This window comes from Haliotis asinina, chromosome 8, assembly GCF_037392515.1.
Source record: "Haliotis asinina isolate JCU_RB_2024 chromosome 8, JCU_Hal_asi_v2, whole genome shotgun sequence".
Classification (NCBI taxonomy): Eukaryota; Metazoa; Mollusca; class Gastropoda; order Lepetellida; family Haliotidae; genus Haliotis; species Haliotis asinina.
Window position 1 is genome coordinate 50320811 of NC_090287.1, and position 26112 is coordinate 50346922.

The following is a 26112-nucleotide window of genomic DNA, read 5'->3' on the forward strand; positions in this document are numbered from 1 at the left end:
TGTATCAAATTGTTTAATCTAATCATGTGTAATATTGTATCTCGGACTGTTTAATTGGGCTGTCTCCTCAAACGCTGAAGGTCATCAGTGGGTCCACAATACTGTATTCGGCGTCAAATATATTTTGCTTTAAATTCTTTAAATTCTGAGAGTGACTTACTATACTTACTGAAATTAATTCAGTGTACAATGTAATATTTTCTTATATATAGATACGAGAATAAAAAGTCTTTTACAACTTTTCTTTATGATCATATTTTCATTTCGTAAAGAAGAAAAAAAAGGCACAGTATGATGCCAAATCCGTTCTGGTGAAATCCTATAGCCTACAAAGTTAGCATGACCATGGCCTGCACAACAATCACAGTTTGAAATATGTCATCACTCATCGTGCTTTTGGATGAGCTATAGCTATTTCTGTAAACTGGATGGTTTTACAAATGCGTTTATCTCACATACTCCACCTATCAGATTCTAAAACTGAATCAGCTTACCCGCTTTTCCATATTTCATAAATGGAAAGGAAGCAATATCGCAATATCGCAATGTCGCTGTATCGCTATGTCGCAATATCGCTGTATCGCCATATCGTGTCTCTGTATCGCAATGTCGGGATATCGCCATTTCGTGTCGTGATATCGCCATTTCGTGTCGTGTTATCGCCATTTCGTGTCGCCGTATCGCCATTTCGTGTCGTGATATCGCTATTTCGTGTCGTGTTATCGCTATATCGTGTCGGGTTTTCGCTATTTCGTTTTCTGGCCGTATCGCAATATCGCTATATCGCGTCGGCGTATCGCAATGTCGTGTCGTGCTATCGCTTTGTCGCAATGTCGCCTTGATTTTGCCGGGCGATAAAGCGATGGCCCGAATCAGCCACCATAGGTGTGTCATCGCCTTAAAACACATTCAATGACATTGACTTTCCTCACACTGCTCTTCACAGACACACAAGCCGTCCTTTCAGCATCTTTACGCCTTTCAGAAGCAAGAGCAAAAAAGCAGTCAGTTTTTGACGACGATTTTCACAAATGTGACAATTTCACGGAAACATGATTCAATGCAGATTTAGCTATTATAAGTACTTGTTCATGTACAAGAACCCACATAGGTGTGCCCATCGCGTTGAAACACATCTACTTTCCTCCCTGTCGTCATACACGAACAAACCATCCTCAAAGCATCGTTATGTGTACGGGGTACGCTTTCAGAAGCACGAGCAAAAGTAGTCAATTTTGACCTATGTGGCAATTATTCAGAAAGCTTATATTTTCTGAAAGTTTATTCAATGCAGATTTACCACGTGCAAGAATGTTTTCATGTACACGAACGCACATAGGTGCGCCATCACTTTGAAACAGATCTACAGACCCGCCCAAAAAGTATTCAGCCACTTGACGTAATTTCCATGGACTTACATGTTGTTTTAGTGTAGTATAAATACTTTTCATGAAGCGAGTGGATCTTTGTAAAATTTGACTGGCAAATTGGAAATCACCTCTGCTCTGCGTACATAATTTCAGTTCAATTTTCCGACCACTATTTAACTAATGACATCACATTTATCAACTTAGGTATGGTTCCACCATGCACAATCCCATAGACCGCCATGTTAAAGGAGTTCACTGCACTGTACACATGTTGATTAAATTTTCGCCAGTCGATAAATAAACAACGGAAATTAACCAGAAATCATGTGATTGTAGGTAAAATGATTCCCCACAAATGTGCAAAATTTGAATTGGGTCTTACGAAAATTAAATTCATGAAAATTATTTATGCTGCACTAAATTAAACATGTAAGTCTATGGAAATTACGTCAAGTGCCCGAATACGTTTGCATGGGTCTGTACCTTCCCCCGACTGCACGCCACACACACAAACCATCCCCACAACCCCGTTACTCTTCCGAAAACCTTTTCAATGCAGATTTACCCCGTATAAGTACCTGTTCATGTACACGAACGGCCATCGGTGTGCCACCGCGCTGAAACACATGTGCTTTCCTCCCACTGCTGGTCACAGACGCACAAACAGCCCTCATAGCATCGATACGCATACACTCTAAACCACATTTAAACCACAAGTGTTCAAGCAGAACAGTGGACGCGTCCGAGCATGTTCTGAATTGGAACACATAGACCATTTCAGAACAGGCAGTGGTCTGTTTGAGAACACGTGTTCAAAGTCTGTGAGTAAGGTGTTCTGATTTCAGAACACAGTGTGTTATTAGAAGACTGATTTCGTAATGAAATGAAAAAGTACTTTTAACATAACCATTAACATGTTAAGATATTTTAGGGCAATGTTGAACATTATAAAAGCGGACACTTAAAATATTTTAAAGAAATTGATAATGTTTTCTGTATTTTCACTTTAACCCTTTTTTACCAGAAGGAGAATAAAAATATATGTATTTTGCAAGAGAAAATCATTCCACAGAATTTTGAAAATAATTGGATAAAGTCTGGCTATATAATTATGGTTGTAGATTTCCTACAAAATAGAACTTGTTTTGTATGTATTAAGTAAAACCGTTGAATATGCTTTTTAATATTTATTTGTGGGTGAAGTATAATACATGCAGTACTCTCATTCAATATTATGTGTCACAAGTTCAGTATAGAAATAAACATCATATCTTTCAAATGAATTTAGAAATTTTACTGTGAAATTGTATTATTTATTGTAGGATATGACCATGGGAGATATTCAGGGTGCCTGAAGACGAAATCTTCAGACGGTGCCAAAATAGTGGCTTTTTTGAAAGATGATGCTCTGGCCGCCGTTCACATAGCTGCCGACACCGACTCGTGCGAGATCAATGTGGAGGGTGGCATCATGGCTGCAGTTCTTAAACTCATGGCCATGTACTACTTGAACTACCCGAGAGCGTATACAATGGTTTTGTCCGTTCTTCAAGTGTTTGTACTGGAAAATACGGTGAATTCAAAGAATATGTCCACAAAGTATAAACGCTTTGTAAGACAAATGGAGGAGGTTATGTCATCTTTACCGGAACCTGAGATATAGGAATTGCGACTGCAGATGTGGTAACCTGTGCACATGTGTAACTGCATATGTGTAAGATGTCCACATATGTAACTGTAGATGTGGTAAGATCTGCTAAAATGAGTTAAAGTTAAAAGTCACCTTCTCCTACGCTCACTTTTATCCATCTCCTCTGTGACAAATAAAACATAACCTCCTCCATTTGATTGTCACACAGGAGATGGATAAAAGTCACCTTCTCCTACGCTCCATTTATCCTATGTGACAATCAAATGGAGGAGGTTATGTTATATCTGTCGGATCCTGAGATTTATGCGGAACACTAGTGTTCTGAAGGCAGAACACATAGTGTCAAAATCAGAACACTCTGACTGCGTTCTAAATCTGTTACAGAAAGGGTGTTCTCATGTATGTTCAGAACTAGGACACTTAGGTGTACGAGCAAACATTGAAGGCAGTTTATTTTACCTATATGCCAGTTCAGGGTTCCCCCTGGACAGTTATATTTGGGGGTCAGGTTGACCCTCCATATTGTTTGGGAGCGTCAAAATCAAACAATTTACAAAGATAATCGCTTTTCAATTAATAATTTCATGTTTTTCCAGATATATGTCTCCTGTGAATTCTAAAGAATTATCTACCTACAAAACTTTATTAAATAATAGTGCAACAAATGCAAACAAGCAATGCAAGAAAACTGTTCAAACAGACAAGAATGTGACTGATACAGAAGCTCAATGGGCACTTCATTAATTTGGTTTGATGTACAGGTAAGGTTAGAGTCAACTTAACTGTGCCTCTCACCTTCACGTAATTAAAGTTCAGTTATCTGCATGCTTCTTCCGTCTTTGTTTTATTGTAAAATGCAGTGTTGTATCCAGGAATCTGGGATTATGGGGGACATCACCCTTAGCTGTCCCAAATAGGGAGATCTGACACCAGGTAGGGTAGAGGGATGACATATCGACTAAAAATAGGTATTGACTGTAATGCTGATGCCGTCACAACAATGCTTAACTATTCGCACGAGTTTTCTTACCTGGCCTCTGGGTCAACACTTGTGAAATAAACTGTCTTTCTTTCTTAGATTTCCAAGCTGCTACAGCAGCAGCATAGGGAACTTCCTAAAGCAGGGCTTATCTTGTCATTATCTACGAATTCACTTCCGTGAAACATTTTAGGGATTTTAGGGGGTAAGTAAACGACATAACATATCGTTTTACGTGAAGGAACAAGAGACGACTGTGTGAGCAAAGACAGAAATTTGCAATTAACCATTACTAAAGACAGGGAGACTATATACAGATTGTTGAAGATTATCCCTGCTATAGACAAGACTGTTTACTATTTCAGTTGTTTTTTATTTGCATTGTATTATCACAGTTCTAAACTACCCCATATTTTCCTAGGTCTCACATAAATATTTCTGAGTTTATAGAGTAGAACTAAACGACCCAGTTTGTATATTTTACTCAAAAACAAAACGAGAATACTGACCGCTGTATCTGTTATTGGTGATGTTCATTTTCCAAGTTATAAGATAATCATCATTGTGTGTTAAGCTTTACGATTACATGCATGGTCCGTTCCAAGTATATTAATCCGTCAGTGAGATATATAGAGGATACTAAACGACCTTCCATGTAATACCATTTTTATTAAACGAGTGAATGATTTGGTGTCAGACGAGCGAAAGCGAGTTTGATACTAAATCTTTAACAAGTTTAATGAAAATGGTATTTCACTTAAACGAGTTTAGTATTCTGTTTATTACTCGCCAACATAAATTGACAGAAACTGCGGCGAAATTGCCTACAGTGTGAGGACTCGCAGCAAGGTCAAGCAAGGTCTAGTAAAATCGCGACATCAACATTAGCATTGTGACGTCACAACGTTGACGTCATACGTCTAGCGGCATTACTATAAGGGTAACGCTATTTTTCAGGGCATTATCATTTGCAGAAGCCCGAGGTCTTTCATTAACTGCCCGACGAAGGAGCTATAATAGATTATAGCTAAAATGGATAGAATTATCATTAAAACGACTGCGTGTTATCAGAAATGAGTGGGCCACTGTAAATGGATAATGCCCGCAAAATGCTTGACGACGGGCCATTATCAAGCCCGTTGTTAGGTGACGTCATAAGTAGCTCAGCTGTTGAAGTTCAATCACCTACTGCTCGATTGAAATTGGGTTCATTATTGACCATATATCTGTCTCACATTCGTCACATGTGCCTGTGCCATTATGCACTTTCCTGCCTGTGTCAGCCATAACAATTGTACCATAAATGACAACATACAGCAATGAAAATATCGACTTGAAGTCTAACGTTGTTGATCACTGAAAACAATGGCGACTGGTAGAATGAGCAAAGGTCAAGGTCGAATGTCGTCACTCTCAATAGTGACGTCATCAGTGTTGTTCAATGACGTGACTATATTTGTAAAATGTGTGTCAGTGACCTCCGTCGTTTGTTGTTGGCAGTAAATGCTTCTAAACCGATGCCGCTGCTTTTATTCTTATTTTATTAAAAATTCTATTCATTTTAGCTATAATAACGGTAACGCTATTTTTCAGGGCATTATCATTTGCAGAAGCCCTCGGTCTTTTCGACGAAGAAGGGCAGTTGAAAAGACCTCGGGCTTCTGCAAATGATAATGCCCTGAAAAATAGCGTTACCCTTATAATAACACACTCGCTGAGAAAACTGTTAGATAATTTTAGTCATTTCGGCATTCTCAAGTCTTTGAAGCTACGCTGGTATTCTCAAAATTCAGATAGGCGGCAGCATAGATTAGCAACATTTGTAAGTATTGTTAAAGGATTAGTCAGTTGAACTTGCGTCCATATCACGAACTCTGAGAGCATCGGTGGTATATATAACGGCCTTTATTCGGGGTACTTTACTCATGAAATGCGCCGAATAGTGACTGGCCTGCCTGTCTTCAAATACACAACTGCAATATGCAATAAACAACTTATTGACCACATGCAATTTGAATTTAACACCTATCAGGCTATACACCATAACAAAATACATTGATTTGTGGCTCGTGCACCTTGGTTCTGTCTATCAAACAGGCGTGACATGTTATTATGTCTGTGGGTTGAAAACAAACTGCATCTGTTTTTCCCGGATGACTGGATCGGACGGAAACCAGTGCAAACTCAGATTGTCAGTTTCAAGTTCAGTTTTGCATTTGGACGAACGACAGTTTCCAGCCAGGCAGTAGTTCCCCATGTCAGTATTTGTCAACTAGATCGAACGCAAATGCAGAGAGCATGTATTTACAAAACCTAACATCTCTATATACATTAATTATGGATAACAACTTCTTCTATTGTATATGATACGACGTTTCGGTATAGATTCTTATACCGTTATAACTCTTGCTTGACAACGGTATATGAATCCATACCGAAACGTCGCAGCATATACAATAGACGAAGTTGTTATCCATACTTCTAAAATGCCAACCAAACAGATCATCTCTACTCTCTATACCCTCTGCGTATAGGCAAATGACTCAGCCAATGTCCTTGTTACACTTGAGTGCACACTCACCCGCTCAAACCGGTTTCGGTCCCCTGGGTGCTTCGTTCGGAGGGAAGTAAACCCAAGTGCAACATATTGCACTTTTGATTCGCGATTGTACATAACGTAGTTCGTTTGCTGTTGCCTTCTGCTCAACTGAAGGCATGTTTGTTTCACTTTTGATAAGTTCATTGACGAAAGTTACAAGAGTTTATCCAGAAAGAAACGCACCTTAAGTGGCTTGCTTCTCTATCAGTGTCACTTGTTCTGATGGATAAGGACGACTTGCATCAGTTATGCCACCTGTATCCAGATGTCTACAAACTTGGTTTGGAATAAATGATGTGTTAGAAAGACATCCAGTCATATCGATCATCATGTGTAGCTGGCACCTTTTGAACAGTTTCATAATGATGGTGATGATGATGATGATGATGATTAGTAGATTTAACATGAGCTTAAGAAATTATTAATAAAGTTCAACCACTAAATACCATATTTCATTCATCCAAAAAGCAAATGTGCCCTACCAGTCCATTCTATTACTTTATTGGCCATTGATTTGTTAGTAAATAGCTTCTGTAAAAGAATTTATATAAGCCCATTGAGCTTGCTTGCCAATCCCATTTCTTTCTCTTGAAATAGAATATGTTTAAAACAGCAGGAGCTTACCGACATGATGCGTAACTGGCTCATCAGGCCAGTTAGTGTTCCATCGAAAGATGGGTCAAAAGATATTACAACCTATAAGGTTGCATAATTAAAGTTGTATTGATTTTTTATTTAGAAATTAGTAACAAAGCGTGATTTCTTTTGTTTAAAAGCCTTTATCAAACCATGCCAATTTCTTAATGCATACATAAAGTTCAAAATGCTTACATGCATCTTTATTGTCACCTAATCATTATTTGCGAGCATGTGTTACCAGGCATTGGGCCGCAGAGTGAAACATCCTCAATTTGCAATTAGCAAACCCTTGATCAGTGAGCTGTCCAGAACCCATCAAATAATTAGCGTTCAAATAGTTTGTTCTCTTCGTAACTTCTCTGTGTCATTCTACAAACAGTTGTATCAATAACAGAAAAGCGTTACATAGGCATCCCAAATCACATCACATAGTCACAGTTGTTTAAAGCCAAACATCTGTTTTTCTTTCATGGGGTTCAAAAAGGTTTTAGCTATGTTTGCATTTGGTTGAAACATTTTGCATAATATCCCATAAATGCTTCTGAAAATGTTACATTTATCAGTTTGCCATATATCACAAACATTAGTAATAAGATAAATCTGCAGCATGGTTGTGTACCCTTCAATACGATCGATATCAGTTCCAGTGGTGAACACAAGCCAGGATTACAAGTCTGACTGCTATAATCATCTCGAAAATCAGATATTGCACGCTGATACCCCTGAAGATATTGACAAAGATATGCATGATAGCCTAATAAAAACCTTTCTGCGAAGTATTTACAAAATCAATAAGTATCCCAATACAAGTGCACCGATATAACATCTCACATGCGGCGTTCATGCTTCATTTGATTGGCCAAAACAGTGCCACGCACGCCTGTAGAGATTCTGTTAAATAGCTTAAATGGCTAATGTGGGCACAAGCTGACATCAGAGACCACATAATCGACTGCTGACATGTATTCTTGAAGATAAGATATTGACATGTCAACATCTTGAGCTGTCATAAAATATTAAAGAAACAGTGCTGCATTTTGATTTAACACTAATTCTGATTAGCACCAGATGTCAACTAAGGCTAGATGGAACTGAACTCAACAAAAGTATTAGAATTTGTACTTCACTAAGAAAGACTAATTGCAGATGTAGTATGTGTTACAAATGCTCCATTTATGTTTCGAACAACATATCAATGTGCACCAACTCTTCAAACCTTCACAAAGTTATGATTACACAATGCCATTTAGAGAGTCAACTGCAACATACGTCATCTTTGGGATTTCACTTTCTAAGTAAAGTACAAATTCTAGTACTTTTTTGGTTGATTACTTTACTAAGAAAGTGAAATCCCAAATATGACATTTGTTGCTTCACAAAGTTCACTGGTTAACCTGAACAGTCTCTGTTAAATTTGCTAATATTTCAAGTTCACAACTTTACATCACATAGTAGGAAGGAGTAGTTTAGTTATAAAGCATATGAACAGAAATGTCATTATCTAACTACATGGATATCATCACTGTCAAAGTGTCTTTGTGTAAAACTTCAAAGCTAGATATCAGCATCTGCATTTGTCACTCAGTGTCTGCTTTCAGCAGTAATAAATAGAACATATTTATTGTATAGACACAATTTATTTGGCATAAATATATAATATACATTTTCCACTAAACACATACATTTCACTTTCAAATATGTCATCTACAGATGATTATGCAATGTCATTTGAACTTTTAATAACCACATTTAGGAAATATTGCAAATTCAGTATGTACAAGGACAACATGAAGACAAACATCCACATGTGCTCTGGAGAAGAGAACAAATTATGATGAAAACATGTGAATGTTGGCACTTTACACTGGGGATAGAAAAGTAGGTTCACTTTAATACAAACAGGTAACAAACACTGTACAGAAGGCAATGTCTCTGGAAGAAATATTGTACTGAGGAGGGGATGAATGGAATGATTCAAACAATCACTGACATGCCTTAAGCGAGAAAATAACGACAGATGGAATGCCAATGCTTAAATGTTATCAGTTGTCAATACGGTTCAATACTAAGAGTAAAATCTCTCATGGGTCTTGGTATTGATTTATAATTTCACATTTGTATCCTTTCATAAATAACATAAAACATAAAAGTTTATATATCAGTTCAGTTAAAACCATCAACCAGTTAAACGATAGGTTTCCAGTCAGGATAAATTTCTGAGAAGCCTAAATAAGATCATATCATTTATGAAAATAATGGTTGAAAATTAAAGTCTCAGATGAAAGTAGTACTTGTTAAAAATTCTCAATATAAACATTAAACCCATGAAATCATTTCCTCAAAAGTAGCCCTGCTAAACTTAGCCTAGCAACAGTCTAATCATCTTCCTCCTCATCTTCCTCTGCTTCCTCCATCTCTTCTGCTGCTTCTGCTGCCTCCTGCTGAGCTGCCCTCAGTGCTGCTTCCTCCTCTGGGGTGGGGTCCTCAGCCTCAGTGATCTCAGGACCACTAGGGAACTCCTCCTGGACTGCAGGTGGGGGAGGAGGACTGTAGTTGTCTTGGGCATACTTGTGGCCATGTCCAATGTACACATTCTCAAATTTCCTGGAAATAATTCAGGAGCTTAAGTTGTATTTAGAACAAGTATTATAAGGGACCATTCATAATTTATGGTTGGGGTGGGGTGGGGGCAGGGGTAGTGGGTGCTGATGATTTTTATAGAGTTGTATGTACAATGTGAATGACCAACCATAAAATTTATGTACAAAGTAAGTGATCCACCCTTCTTGTCATGAACAAAATCATTGCAAACCATAAGTCACTGTGTTCTGTAATCTGATTGGTTGAAAAACATTATCAAACGGTATTTGATTCCCAGAAACTGCAAGACTGTTAGCTGTGTATTGACACATAGAATCATCGCGAACAATTGTTTTGTTGTGTCATCAACAGTGGTGACATCATTCAAATCATACTGTGACGTAAACTTAGAATGATGGGTACATTTCATTTGAAACCTCCAGCTAACACCATCAGTTCCAAATGTATTCCTGTGCTTCAAATACTCAACAACACCCGGTAATTGGCCAACTCACGATGTTTATCTCCTAAATGAACCCCCTTCCAGAACATGTGTACACAATTGAGTACCCCCCTACCTCCCCAGAACAAAATGGGTGACCCCCTTAAAATCACCACAACCACCCCCTAGCCATAAACTATGAACGGTCCCTAATTCTACATAATTTAGTAACACTAATATACATTTTCTTGCATGTTAAAATATCTCACTAGTGCAAGAAGACTGCAACAAATGGGGATGAAATGACGTGTTAGGAATGAATGAATACATAGAGATTTTACAAATACAACAGTGGTATTATGATACCAAAACAGTGTTACATTACAACCAAGTGTATGCAGTGATAACGTTACATGGTTTAGAAAACAATGCTCACTTCTCAAAGGCAAATGCATGAGCTCCAGGCCATAGGTTTGAGTGCATGACACTGATGGAGTACTGAGGGATGAGGTTGGAGGACAGACGAGGGGTCCAGGGGGACATGCCAGCAATTTCTTCATCCTCAGCCAGAGGGGTTAAGAGTGGAGGTCCAACCTCAGGTTCAGGCTCATCAGGCTCTTCACGCTCCTCCTCCTCATCTTCATCCTCAAAATCATCCTCTGACTTCTGAACTGGGTTCCACCATGTGCATCGCCCCTACACAGAAGACACATCAGCATAAAACACAAACATGACTGACATAAATATAACATATTAAAGCTGATAACAAAATTATCGTTTTGGACACTCTATATTTTTTTCATTGTAGGTGAGGTGCAAAGGCATTTAATATTTGTTCAGGATTATTTCACTCCAGTTTCATAGTGCAGAAACCCATTGTTTTAATCCCATAATACAAAGCACTAGACACAGTAATAAGTACCAATTCTAAATAATTCTAAGTATATGCACATGTCATGTCTCTACCATACAATACATAGTATGACTGAAAAGACAAACAGTACATATGGGGTTAAAAATAACATGTACTTTGCTAACAGGAGTTAACTATCTGTTAGTACCTGAGGCAGAATGTGTTGTACATGATGCACCCAGTTGGACAAATTCGCATCAATCAACTCACGGACGGGAATTCCCTCAAAGTCCACATTCTCAACAAAGTGGTCTCGGGCTATAGAGAAATATTAATGGTCTGAGTACATGTCACACATAGACAACAGACTTGTTCATATGAAAAATGTACCCTGAATACAGATAAAAAGAAAAGATAATAAATAACAAATAATAAAATCTGTATTACCATTATACAACATACTTTTGTGAAACAAAAGCATTTAAAATATTCAAAAGATCAAGAATTACGTCAAGAGTTAACCATTTATCATCATACACTTTAATTTGCAATTAAAAAGAAAGTGCTGTGCCCTCATGCTTTCAAACTCCCCGTATCACATGCAGAATAAACTGTAATGACTACTGACAGTTTCCCTCACCCTCTCCTTCCTCCTCCTCTTCCTCATCTTCATCAAACTGGTAGAAGCCAAGGGGTGAAATGTGAGTTCCAGCTGAGATCCTGGCAATCTGGGCTCTCAGATAGTTGGCCTCATTACCAGGAAATGGAGGGTAGCTTACAACCTAGGAGAAAAGATGACAGTCTTAATTGTTTCAGTATAACAAACTTCAAATACTCTTGTTTATATATCAACTGTGAAATGAATGATGGGTATCTTATCACACTTGCCACCTTATTCTTTGGTACTAACCGGTGCATCCAGTCTTCCTGTGAAGAATTTCTTGATCTTTCTACCTGCGGTGATCTGAGCTGGTGTCACAGCAGGAAGCTTAATCCAGGATTTGCCAGCTAAACACAGATTGATCACAGAACAGTCAAAAACATATCCTGTCCCCATGTACAATTCATGAATGTTCTAGAGAGTCCAGTGACTATAGTTGTGACATATCTATCACAGGTTTCTGGACAGACTTACAAGGTATGACTATAGCTCTACTGTATCGTAATTCTCCTCGTACAAAAGATTGAATTAGTTCAAGTGCCATGATCACTTTGTGCAAAAGGAGCCTTACATAACATGAAAGGATTTACAAGTATGTTTCAAAGGAAAATAGGAATAGAAAACTTACGGTCATTGCAGACAAAGTATGTCTTCTTATTTGCTCCTGTCCTATTCTCTTCTCTGGGTGCAACTGGTGGTGGTTTGAACTCTGGTTTTGGGAGGTCATCTTCTTCTGTCTCTTCTGAAATATATAAAGCAAACAAAACATTCACCTTGTAAGTTACAAAACTATTAACTGAGCTATTACTTTTATCAATCTTAAAATTGATAAAAATCAACAAATTATTTCCAGATCTAAAGGAAATGTGACATTTACCTTCCTCACCCTCATCAGCATCATCCTTCTCTGTAGCATCTTCTTCATTCTGCTCCTCCTATGAGACAAACACTGGTATTAAAGATCATAGCAACAATGCGGTATTAATAAGATAATCCTATCCTTGTCATTTGATCAAGAGATTCCCCAAATGTCAGAACCATGTATCAAACGCTACTGAGTACATAATAGTTTTCCTTATACTCTTGGACATAATGCAACCATATCAGTGTCAGAAATATAAATAGACTACTTGTATAGGTCCAGTAACTTCTTGAAGTGTCCAAGGATGTGGAACAATAGAAGGGTTGGATTATTCAGTTTCATAAATGAAACCACATTTCATGAGACTATTTTCTAGGTTGATTTTCTTAAACATCCATACAGTACTTGAGATTCACTAGTAACTCCAGAAAATCTGAAAACTCTCTGCATTTATACACAAGTCAAAAGGAAACAGTACTGGCTCACATGGAAAATTCAAATTATTCTCTAACACAATATTAGAAGATTAGATTAGAAATGTTTAATAACCATTAGAATATATAATGGCTAAAGTGATAAAAGTTTTTTTGACAATATTCCAACCAATCTATCATGAGACTCTCAAACTTACTTCTTCCTCCTCCTCTTCTTCCTCATCTCCTTCCCTGTACTCAACCTCAGCAACATAGTAGTTTTGTTCACGACCAAAGATTTTGCCCCAGAATCTGACATGCTGAAGAGGATGGTTGTCCACCAGATTCTTCAGAGCCAGCCAGATTCGGATCATCTCTTCCCTGTTGAGTCCAATCCCAGCCTGCTCGAAGTAGAAGCACAGCTCCATGAGGTTAGGGAGGGGAGTCTCCACCTCCTCATCTTGCTGGTTGTCTTCATCATCACCATCACCTTTCTGCAAAATAAAATAAAATAAAATAAAACAAACAAAATGTCCAAACACTAAAAACATATATCATTTCTTGCTATAATGAATCATGCTTGTTTGTAACAGATAACTTTAGTGGGTGCCCCATGTCCAATCTGTCTATTCTGAATTTTAATTCTTTTCAAGTATCTGTCAACCCACTACTTACTGTGAAGAGTCTCCTCTGAACTTGTGCAAGTGACACTTCTGTTGATCTGTCTACTTTGTCAAGGACTGTATCAGCATCTGATGTGAATTTTGATCTTTTTACATCTTTGCTAATATCCTCAAATATATCTGCTACATTGTCCGGCCTTTCATCAAGAACCTTTGTCAACACCCTTGACAAGTGATCATACCTGCAGCAAGGAAACAAACACACATGAGGAAATTGTGCGAACATTTGCAATTTCATTTTGGTATGTTTCACACACTTCTGACACAGAGAATTTACTCATTCACAAGAGATCTTGATGGAGCTATGAACTTGATCAATAGATGATTTCATGTTCTTGGATAAAGCAGAAATAACAAAATTTGGGAAAGTACAATGTAACTGTTGAATTGAATGTTCTAATCATGGAACCTTGAAAGGTTAATGAGACTGGTAGAAAGATTTGATGTGTAAAAATTTGTAAACAGATAACATATTTACATGCAAATCATGCTAAGAATTGCTTGTTACGCACACAAAGAAAAATGATGTGCCGATGCCTGAGAAACATTCCACTTTTTTTGTTCAGCTTAAAGGTCACATGCAACCAAAAAATCAAACATAATTAAAACACAATTATCACTTATTCATGACATATAATATACATTGCTGCTTGTAAAAAAAACAAATAAACAAATAATAAGCGTACAATTGTGATTCAGAAGTACAGTATTTTGTATTTGGGCTGACTTCCCTCGAAATGAAGCCCTCGGGAGATCGAACCCAGTCATAGCGAGTGGGTGTACACTCAAGTGCAAACTGCTTACGATTGGCTGGTTCATTTGTTGATACGCTGAGTGCCCATTGTGTGTACAGAAAGATGATCTGTTTGATGGGCATTTTAGAATTATGGCGAGTCACATGAAAGTAAGATTCTTTATGGATAACAATTTCTTTTATTGTACTTGACATGTAGTTTCAGTATGGATTCATAGACCGTTGTCAAACAAAATCATACACACTAGAAGAAATTTTCATCCATAAAGAATTATATAGAGATGTTGGGACTTGTAACTACATATTCACTGAATTTGCGTTTGATCCAATAAAAAATCATCTCTGTAGAGATGGTGAACTACTGCGTGGCTGGAAACTGTCATTCGTCCAAGTACAAAGTAGGACTTGAAACTGACAAGAGTTTGCACCAGTTTCTGTCAGATCCAGTCATTCGAGAAAATTGTAGTTGTAGTTTGTTTGCAACCCACAGACATAAAAGACATGTGTACAAGTATCACATCTGCCTCATTACATGATGTGACAGAGACAGGACTCGGGTGCACGAGTCATAAATCAATTTATTTTGTTCATGTAATATAGCCTGATAGGTGTTAAGTTCAAATTGCATGTGGTCAATGATTGAAGTTGTGTATTGCAGACAGGCAGGCAGGCAGACATATAGGTGTCAATAAACCAGACATTGAGCTTTCTCTGTGACAGAGGCTGCTTATCACAATCAACAAGTTTTTTTAAGTAACGAGTAGATTATTTACTTGTATGTGTACACAGCCAAGGTTAGACTACTGGTCACGACCTCATACTCCAGACAGGTATACTGCTTCAAGCTCAGTGAACCTATTCATTGCGCATGCATTATGGGCGCAGCACAGCACAGCTGTTCAAGCCACTTTTTTCCCCAGCGCTGGAGGAAATTTAGTGAATTGTTTGAATCCTGATTTAGCGGGCTTTTTTTCATGTTTTTGTTTCAACTTTATAGGTTGAACTGGCAGTTTTGATGATTTGTTTCAGTAAGTGCATACTGAAAGGTATCAGAATCTGCAAAGTTATCTTTTACGATGCATGTGACCTTTAATGTTTGGTGCTGAGACAATATACTATTTTTTTGTTCAAATTTCAAACTTATGCTATTTGCTGTATGTGTATTTGCTGTTGCTGTTCAGTCAGTCTAAGTAAACTTAGTCTAAGTACTATTTGTTACACTCCTCTACTGAGTCTAACAAACCCTAGTAGAAGGTCGCCTCATATAACCTTTGACCATCGAATTAAAGGCGAGATGGAAAAACAGATATAACCAATCAGACAACAGTTACTTTTTAGGGTTTGGCAGGACTTACAATATTCCCCAGTCACTGACACTCAACAAACTCAAATCCGCATAAAACACAGATATTTGACTTGCAGTATATACACTTAAAGCTTTCTTATGTCATGTTCAGCCAATATTTTCGCATGCTGACATCCTTGAATATTGACAAAAAACACTATTTTCAGTGACTGTTTACTCACAGCTGACAGTGTTGTAACATGCTCCATGTGCACCACCCAGAAGTGATCGTACAGAAAATAGCATTCATATCATTTTTGGGGTAACAACCTTTTCGAGGCATGTGTGCACATCAAGTTTCACAATTTGGTAAGCTGTGTTCTGATTAGTGAGTCTCAGAGGTTACCTGACGCGCGCTCCTACTAGGGTGTGTTATACTCATTAAGGGAGTTTAATGAATACAACTGAGACTAAGTTTACTTAAAATTAACAATTAAACATACAATTTGTAGTGCAAGCTGAACATCAGTTGCAAGTCAAGATATTTGGTGTTTCATCTAATATACTACTGTATATCCAAATGTTTGTTCCTACATCTTCCTTCAATATTTCATTCACCAAGAACATCCCAATCAAATGTTACATGTAAATGTACAATCTGCACTGGAATTTGCTATACTACAAATAAAAGTGTTAGTCTACTACATGTGCTTGTTTGCAGGAACAGAAAAGATGACCATGAAGTATGTTCATACAAGATTACTGACAAAATACAAAAACTTGAAACTTGTTCCCGTCTACTTTTACTTTGTGACTTAACTGTAGAGTGAACTGTGCATAACAGTGCAAACCTTGTAACAATCAAATGTGATCCTAATGTGGGTTCATATGTGCACTACAAAAATTATGGGTTGCCTTCAGTTTATTGATTTTGATCAATACCCCATACCACTCGATCTACTCTAAACTCACAAATTATTTATCATCCACAAAACTATACATGCAATGTTACAATAAAAAAATAGAATGGTTGTTAGACACAAACTCAATTAAATATAAACAATCTGACAAAGATAAATACACTTTGTCAAAATTTGCTGCACAAAAATGACAGTTAAGTGAAAACATAGAAGCACGTATATGTATACATTGAATGCACACAGCTGGAAGTACAATAAGTAGTAACATAATAACACAAACATAATAAAGTGTTCAGACTTACACATTTACTCCTGTGTCTGTGCTCGCCGTGAGTAAATAAGATTTTGCTTTAAGAAATTCTTGTTCCTTAGGGTTCAAATTCAACTCCATGTTGACCGGAGTCTGTGGCTTCGAATCTTTCGGTGTGGAGGACATTTCGCCTTCTTGCGAGGAACTAACCTTTCCCCGGGGTAATGTGCTGCCTACCCTGTTGTTGTCAGGGATACTCTCCTCGTTGCTAAATGCTTTGCGCCGAACCAAACGCCAGCTCAAGTTGATCAAATGCGGAGTTGCTACGGTAAACAGTCAAACATTGCGTTTTACGTCATATCCGGGTACCGACCACCAAAGTGATGACGTTTCCAGTAGCGGCGTTTCGGTATTTCCGGTTTCTTCACCAGTGTTTACAATCTTATGTGTCTGATTCTGGTCTGATTCTGGTGCTTCGTCCGCAGTAAATAGCTACATCTGTAACAGAATGACGGATACTATTTGTCGAAAATCAATGGATATTTGTGCCCATAGAATTGCACGATCCATAATTAATTAGTGGAATAGACTCCTCAAAAGTCTGCGACCTCTGGCTCGCTTTCACTGATGTGTTTTTTTCAACACTCGCTTTGTGTATTTCATTTTAGGATGCCTATGTTATTCCGACAGCTACCTAAGGGATGACAGTGACATTTTGGCATGCCTGATGAAGCATATTGTGATGCCCATATGTGATTTCTTTCATGTAGTGTTTTCATTTGACTTCGACCTGGGAAATCAAATTTATTAACCACAACGGTTTATGCATTCCATTTATTTAATTATTGTTAGATTTAAATAATATATAATTATGGACAAACGAAGAGTGTTATCCAAAAAAAAGGACTCAGGCTTGAATGAGGGTATAGCAGGCAGATATGTGAAACGGGACACTCCTCCTATTCTACGAAGTAAGCATTATTTTTTAATACTTTGCATAGTTATACTTGACTTTGCCTCTGAAAGCCTTTTCTGTAAAAAAAATTATCATCTTGATAAGAGGTTGTTGTAATGGTGATAAGGTGCTAGCATTCATTCCCAGATCAGTGCTGTAGAACTAACCCATAAATTGATTTTAATGAGAAAGTATGCGAAGATTTTGGGATATGCCATGTGATATTTAGAACAGATTAGTTTCTGGCATTAGCTACCAGTAACTAACAGAGCTAATGATGCATTCAACAAACAATGAATCGAAATGATTTTGAAACAATTTCAACAGATGTATTATGGAATGGGAATGCTTACAGTCATTATTATTCTGCTGTTTTGAAGACTTCCTGTTCTAAGTTATTTTGATTGGATGAATTAAAGGAAAAGTTATTTTGACATTTCTGTTAATCACCAAGAATGTAAATGCTTTCTGAAGCAATAATAGGGTAATTATAAAATGACTATGATAATTCTGATTTGGTCAATACATCTATGAGCTGAAATAGTAAGGCTAAAAAATTATGGAAGTCTTAGTCTGAATTACTTGTGAGCAATACACATGTAGACATTGGCAATTGACTTGCTTATGGTATTAAGTTTACAGACTATTATCAAAACATGTAACAAACAATCACGCTAGTTGGAATGTAGAAGGTGGCATGTATATTTTATATCCTTAGTTTCCATTATATTACATTGTCAACCCATATAACAACATCCCCTGTACACTCGCACAAACCACAAATGCACACCTAAATAACCTGGACTCACCTGTCTGGGTGGGCATCTCCATGCATTGAGTACACAATCCACATTAAGGATGGCTCCTAATTAGCTAATCCAGCTATTGTTTTAAGCTTTGCTTTCAAAGCTTCTTCTCACATTAATTATTTAATTACTGAATTGTCACAACAGAAATGACATTAATTGGCCCAATTCCAATTACTTATCTGTTATTTGTAGAGTAAAGTCTTGATGAAAAGAATAACAAGTCTGTCATTGAAAGAGCAGATTTGACAGCCACCCCACTATGATTCAAATAGTTTACAATTCCATTTCAGCATAGCAAAATGTTTTCCACATTATGTCTTTGCCTAAATCAGATGAATATGGAGAAACTATTTACCATGAAAGTTACATATATATACATATATATATATATATATATATATATATATATATATATATATATATATATATATATATATATAAAATATATATATATATATATATATATATATATATATATATATATATATATATATATATATATATATATATATATATATATATATATATATATATATATATATATTTTTTTTTTTCTTACAGTAAGAAGAGCAACTGAATCATAACATAAGCTCCTACTGCCATATCAAGATCATTCAGATAATTATTACAATGTAGGTTTAGTTTTGAAACAATACAAGTAATGGATAGAAGTACATTCAAATCAATATCTGAAAAGGTTTGTGTACTCTAGGCACAATCTTGCGGAGGGTGGAAGTGACTTTGAGAGTGTGATAGAATATCAAATAGCAAACACAGTTTCAAAGTATACTATCAGCTTATGAATGATTCCTTAAATTACTTTTGAACACTTTCAAGCTTAAGCATCAAGTTTACAACCTCATCATTGATGGACCTAACGCATGTTATAGTGACTTATTTGAGTAGGATTATGGTAGACCACATCTTTGTTGGATTAGTTTGATTCCCATGCTGCTTTGTAAACTTGTATTGGCCTAATCATAATCATGAAAGTGAGGAAGGTTATTATTAATTCCTATATTTAATCCCAGACTGATATTATCTTTATGGGAGGCATAAGTAGATTATTCTGATTCATATTGTGAATTCAGAACTACTAATGGTCTCATGGTCTGACACATCTGAAAAAGATTATTGTAAATCCCCAAATGAACCCCTAACTGGTATTGACCTAACAATAGTCCAGAGAGACATTTTTCCCAACTCATTAAGGCCGAGAGATGTGCGGCAGATTAATTAGCTTCTCACAGCGAGAGCCGTGTATTGGGGTAATAAAAAGCACCTCTTATTCAGCGAGAGCCATGCATAGTTGTCAGCAGAAAGCACCTCTTATTCAGCGAGAGACTTGCATGTGCATTTTACATTTTAAACTCGTACTGTACCTATTATTTCAATCAATGTAGCAGTAATGATCAAAGATTAGCTTTTCTTATGAGAGAGGTTACTTTCTGTGTTAATCGGAAGAACTATTAATGTGTTTTGATAACAATTGCTTGCAATGTTGGGGGCTTATACAGGCAAATGAACACGTCTGCGAGAAAGGGGATTATGAGATGTAGTTACAGGAGGTAAGTGTTTGTTACTCGTCATTGGGAGTGAATACTAAGATACTATCTTTGCGCATTGATTGAATTAACGGTGACAAGGTTACAAAACTTTCTTCTAAATTAAATCATTTATTCATTCGTTGTAATAGTTCATATAATGAGTCGTAGACATAAATAGCAATACTGTATTACACCCATGTTTGTGTAGATTTGAAATAAGCCAAGTTACTAATTTAGACCTAACTCATTTGCAACTATTGATTTTTAAAGTTGACAATAATACATAATCGAATATGATCTGAAATGTGATTTTTCAATGCAATTTACATAAGCATTGTGTAAGAAACATTTGTATTTGATCTCTGTAATTATGTTATCCAGTGTAATGATCATGTGTATCAGATCCATCGTTAATAAAAGGAGGATAATATATCAGTTACGGAATTGATGCGTATAATCATTCAAACAGACAACACTAAATGAGATATATGAACACCTCTTTCAACCTCAAAATAACAGCCTCTGGCAGAATGCATGTCCAGGTAGTTTTTTCCCGTGACAAGTGTAAAACAAACTAATGTGCTGTTACATCATTGGACAAATTGTTTTGTGGTGTCATGCCCATTGTCAATCTTCTGAACCTCGTTTGCTTTCAAAACAAATATAAGTACGCCCATCTTCATAAATATTTGGGGGAGATTCAACTGCAAGTGTATACTTCACAATAAATCATTATCGTGTAACATTTTTGAATTCTATAATACATGTACTTGAATTATGACATTTATTGTAACAATGTGCAGATTATATTGAAATGTTCAGCAAGCCATTATGTTTGATGTACAAGTAGTGTGCGCAAAATCTATATGCAAATAAATACTATCTCTATTCAGTGGTTGGATTGGGTTATCTGGGGTAAAGCTTTGAGTGCTTTAAAGAAAAAAAACTCGTCAAAGTGCTTTTTAGTCCTACGTGTACATTTCAGGCATCCTTACGATTATGTATGTTCACGATAGACAAACTTTCTCATGATAGCTAGAGTTGATAAAGCCGAAATCCAGCATATCGATTGGTCAGCGATCTAACCAATAGTCAATCTGTATCCAAACTGTCTAGTGACCAAACATGCTCTTAAGAAAAATTTAGCCCACGCCCCATCACCTGTCATTTCCTGTGTGACAGGTACCTCATAATACGATTGGTCATAGATAGCAAATCAGCCACTATATTGAACAGTGGAGATACAAAACGTCCTATTCGGGAACTTTGATGACGCCCATCCCATCACCCTTTGTCTTATGTATGTGCGAGGAATAGCATTATATAATATGTATACATGTATGTTTGTGTGATAACATATATTATCTGCGTTAAATCTAGTTGAACCAAAGTGACAAACTGTGAATCTGTTCCATGTAAGTCACACACTAGCTTATTACTACTTACCTTAAAATATTCAGTATACACTGTCAACGTATCAAACGTATCAAACGCTTCTTTCATAGAGGATTATTAGGCATGTGAGTAAATTCCTCTTTACTGCCATTGACATAGATGTCTTGAACAATTTAACCTCACACAATGATATGAGAAGGACAATTTGTTTAAGTATGTCTTACATACAAAGAATACAAACGTGTTAAGAAAATACACATGCTCACGCCACCAAAAGTCTACAAGAGAAAGTGCAATAAAATTATGAAAATGTTACATATATGACATGTATTCACTCCTGCTTTCTTTCAACATATACCTTTACAATGCAATTAAACAATTAACAATCAGGACTTGCTTGTATGACGAGACAGTTTCCTGTAATCTCCAAAACCTGCCAGGGATACCAGGCCCTAATTAGTCTTGCCACAGCTAGCCAGGCAATCAGCACGGGGGTTCCAGGTGTTGAGCAGTGAAGTGGCTCTCAGGCTTAATGAGTTAATCCCCCAATTTTTTGGACCCAACTTAGACTCAAAGTATATTTTATTTCTTACTTTGAGATCCTAACCACTGATGGCCCAATGATCATGATGTTAGACATACTAAGATATATTATACTGACACATGTGACTTCTTACAGACTGACAAGAGCACTAATTGATCTCCTGTGATTAAATGTCCTTACAACAGTGATTTGTGGGGTAATTTTACGAGAGAGGCTAAACCATTAGAAAGGCCAAAGTCTAGGTTTCCATTGTTCACATATGCGGAATGTGTGAAGCCAATTTATAGTGTTGCCAATTCATATCTTGACATAAATATTCTTCATATTGGCATTACAAGAACACTCACTTCCTCAATCATGATTATACCTGATTAACTATGAACCTAATATAGACTTGGCTATGAACTTTAAAATGTTTCTCATGATATGCTACTGTTTCAGATTATCACACACCTGTTCGACAGGGCACAAACTTCCAGCGGCGGACAGCCAGGTCCCCTGCATCCTACATTCCTCATCAAGTTAGTGGCAATGTCATCCCCAACACCATGGCATCACCACAGTCCCGGCTTGCAGGTCAGCCAGCCCAGTATGCCCTGGTTTCCTCCAATGCCCCCATACAGATGGACCGACAGATGTACCAGCACTACCAGCAGCAACAGGCACCAAGCTCACAAGGACAAATGTCTCAGCTCAGTCAAGGGATTCAGAATGTACGCATTGCCTCTCCTGCCCCTTCAAGAACTGAAACCATGCCTCAGTCTCGTGGTGTCAATGTGGCATATGCATATCCAGTGGGTGCTATGTCTAGTGCTACCAGTGCCTTGTCAAACACAGGAGGAGGACCCATCTCTATACCTCAGAGTGGTCACTATCAAAATTTACAAAATCAGCAGTTACAAAATATACAGCAGTCATTTCCTACCCATCAAGTTGAGGACCGGAACCCTAATTCCCATGGGATGATTCGCGAAGGTTAGTTACTATTCCTCCCTGGGGTACATATATAGCATTGAAATGTCCATTTTAAAATGCCTTCGACAGTTGTAACAATATTCCAGTAAATATTTTACAAAACAAAAAACTCGTTTTCGTCTTGTGAGACCACCCCTACAGGGCCCCTTCCTAGGCCCCCAACAGCCAAGAGCAGGTAACTCTCACCATCTACCTTGTACCTCACTTATCATGCTGTCATCATTCAAGACAGTCGTCCATTCAACAGCTCTTCAAATACTGCAAAGCTTACGAAGTGAAGTGAATATGAGTGAGAAAGCACCCAGTTCTGTATATATGGTTCCTGTTTGACGCACGGGCGCTATCAGGAATTCATAAGTCACTCCTTTTCATTCATGAAATGTTGTAACTTTACGTGGTGTCCGTTGCTTCCAGCCATGTGTCCGGTAAGATGACAGTGTCTCCGTCCCTCCTACAGGAGGCATGGCAATTTCTGCAGTGGTGCGACCAGTTCAATGTGTGGGTGTGTCCCGTTTATCTCCCGGGGGTGGACAATTTTCGAGCAGACGCACTCTCTTGATGTGTTCTGGCCCTGCACGAGTGGATGTGCATCAGGAGATAATCAATATCTCCTGGTTATTCGGGTCGTTCCAAGTGGATCTGTTTGCCTCTAGGGGGATAAACCAGATTCCGGTGTTTTACTCTCGGATACCAGATCCGAGAGCCAGGACGCTTTCCAACTCGATTGGACGGACAGGGTATTGTGGGCGTTCCCGCCTTTACTGCTGATTCCCAAGGTCCTCTCGCATCTTGCCACCCAACCAGCTCGGCTACTAGTACTTCTTGCACCGCTTTGGTCATCTGAAAGCTGGTTTCCGGTAATTCTCAGGTTTCTGGCTCTGCCCCTTGTCCTATTACCCTTTGGACCAGACTTACTATTACAGAACGGAGCGCCGTACCCAAATCCCAGGATTCAGTGGGCAGCTTGGCCACTGTCAGGAATCACCTCCAGGCGAGCAGAATTCCTGCACCAGTTGCAGACACAATTCTGGCTTTGCGGAGGGAATGGACAAACGTTCAGTATGAGGATAGATGAGCCTGTTATGCGTGCTGATGTGTCGACAGGGGGATTCTTGATCCCTTTTCTTCAACTTTAGTTGAAGTGTTGGAATTTTTACAGTCTTGGTTAGAGACCAGTTTAGCCGCATCTACTATCCAAGGCTATTCCATGGCTATCTCAGCCTTTCATATTCCTGTTGATGGTGCTCTCTTGGGGCAGCACCCTCTTGTACAGCGCTTTCTAGCAGGTGTGGATAGGATCAGTCCGACTGTCCGGTGGATTAGTTCCCCGTGGGACTTGTCAGTCGTTCTTGACTGGCTGTCCGGTCCTCTTTTTCACAAGCTGTTGTCTCTTTCTCTCCAGCTGTTAACTTGGAAGGCTGCCTTTCTTGTGGCGGTAACTTCTGGCAGGTGGGTAGGCGACATTCATGCAATGTCAACGGATCCTGCTCTGACTGTCTTTCATAAAGACAGAGTCAGCATTACACTGCCGGATTCTTACCATCCTAAGATCGCAGGCGTTTTTCATGTTACAACACCTATAGAGCTACCTACTCTCATGCAGCCTCCCCAGTCCGGTATCCTCTCTTCAACGTGCTCACGTCTTAGATGTCTGTAAAACTCTCAGAGCTTATATCAAATGAACTGCTGATATCTGGAAGGATAAACAGTTGTAGAGGTGGTCTGCTGGCGAGCAAGCAAACCATTTCTAGGTGGCTTGTCTCTGCCATTTGTATGGCTTACACTCATAAGGGGTTAACCATACCTAATGGGTTAAAACCTCTTTCAGTTAGGGCAGTGGCTACATCACAGGCTTATGAAGCAGCACTGCCCATTGAGGAGATTTGCTCAGCGGCTATTTGGAGCCGGCCGAGCACGTTCATCCGACACTACCAGTTGGACAAACACTCAAGGGAGCGTGCTCACTGTGGTCAAACAGTTCTCACCTGTGGGCAGGGCCAAGATCCCCCCTAGCTGAATGAGCTTGTGACACGTCCTTGTACGATTTAAGAAAAGATCTCCCGGTGGTGGGATTCACAAAATCATTGTTGTTGGTGATGGTTGTTTACTGGTGGTGGTGAAAAGAATTTTTTCATTATAGCGTCGACATACACTATCAATATCTTTTATGCTACTGTTATTCCCGGCACTGTTTCACTGGTTTGGGGAACTTCAGTGTAGAGTATAGGGCGTTCGCATATGTCCGTCACTCCTGAGCTCCTCATTTGATTGGCTTATTACCCACATTTGCCACGCCCCCGCCTGATTGACATCAGCAATCTCGGTGATTGGGTAAGTGCTTTTCTCTATCTCTCACAGCTTCGGCAGTGTATGAGAGTGTGTGAAGGGTACACGCTAGCAGACAGAATGCCTCTCCCCGACTCATGTTCGTTGAGAGTCTGTCTTATACTATATATGTACCCCAAGGAGGACTTCTTCTGAAAAAGAATTATACAAACCTGTAATGGTTATGAATTCTTTGAAAAGTGTCCTCCTTGGGGTACGGCCACCCACCTCCACACATTCTGTCTGACAAGTTCAGCTTGAAAAGTGAGGTATGAGGTAGATGGCGAGAGTTACCTGCTCTTGGCTGTTGGTTGCCCAGGAAGGGGCCTTGTAGGGACATGAGACAAAAACAAGTTTTTTGTTTTGTAAAATATTTATTATAATATTGTTACAACTGTCGTAGGCATGTTAAAATGGACATTTCTATGTTATATATGTACCCCAAGGAAGACATTTTTCAAAGAATTCATAACCTCTACAGGTTTGTATAAACTTTCTGTATATTAAGGTCATTTGAACAGTCCAAACTGATGTTACTGAGATGAGTCATATTGGTTACTGTCCAATAAGCATGGTAAAATAATGATATATTGTGACTCATATTTAAGATGACTATTTGTG

At 38.1% G+C, this 26112-nt stretch overlaps 2 protein-coding genes across 3 annotated transcripts in view; one reads left to right on the forward strand and one right to left on the reverse strand.

The window, feature by feature from the left end:
- Positions 1-8855: 8855 nt before the first annotated feature.
- On the reverse strand, positions 8856-17304 carry LOC137293875 (radial spoke head protein 4 homolog A-like). 2 transcript variants are annotated; one of them, XM_067824653.1, is made up of 10 exons: positions 16994-17304; positions 13725-13914; positions 13268-13543; positions 12652-12709; positions 12403-12516; positions 12024-12121; positions 11754-11895; positions 11322-11431; positions 10697-10956; positions 8856-9842 (listed from the first exon to the last, which is right to left on the reverse strand). In XM_067824653.1, exons 1-10 carry the CDS (start codon positions 17125-17127, stop codon positions 9614-9616), a joined length of 1611 nt encoding a protein of 536 aa, XP_067680754.1. In that variant the 5' UTR covers positions 17128-17304; the 3' UTR covers positions 8856-9613. The 2 variants fall into 2 exon arrangements, with proteins under 2 accessions (XP_067680754.1, XP_067680752.1); XM_067824651.1 differs by having other exon boundaries at positions 11742-11895; positions 16994-17285.
- A 68-nt stretch (positions 17305-17372) lies between these two features.
- Positions 17373-26112, forward strand: part of LOC137294265 (protein salvador homolog 1-like) — a 28387-nt gene continuing 19647 nt past the window's right edge. The window contains exons 1-2 of the mRNA XM_067825272.1: positions 17373-17912; positions 22633-23166. Of these exons, the coding sequence (XP_067681373.1) occupies positions 17813-17912; positions 22633-23166 (634 nt within the window). The 5' untranslated portion in view covers positions 17373-17812. The remainder of the gene's footprint in view (positions 17913-22632; positions 23167-26112) is intronic.

Excerpts from the sequence above, each read along its gene's own strand:
- LOC137293875 (XM_067824651.1), bottom strand. The coding sequence starts at position 17,127 with ATGTCCTCCACACCGAAAGATTCGAAGCCACAGACTCCGGTCAACATG. Across the intron at positions 13,544-13,724 it reads TTCAGAGGAGACTCTTCACA|AAAGGTGATGGTGATGATGA; the intron begins GTAAGTAGTGGG and ends TTTATTTTGCAG. Across the intron at positions 11,896-12,023 it reads CAGGAAGACTGGATGCACCG|GTTGTAAGCTACCCTCCATT; the intron begins GTTAGTACCAAA and ends CTTTTCTCCTAG.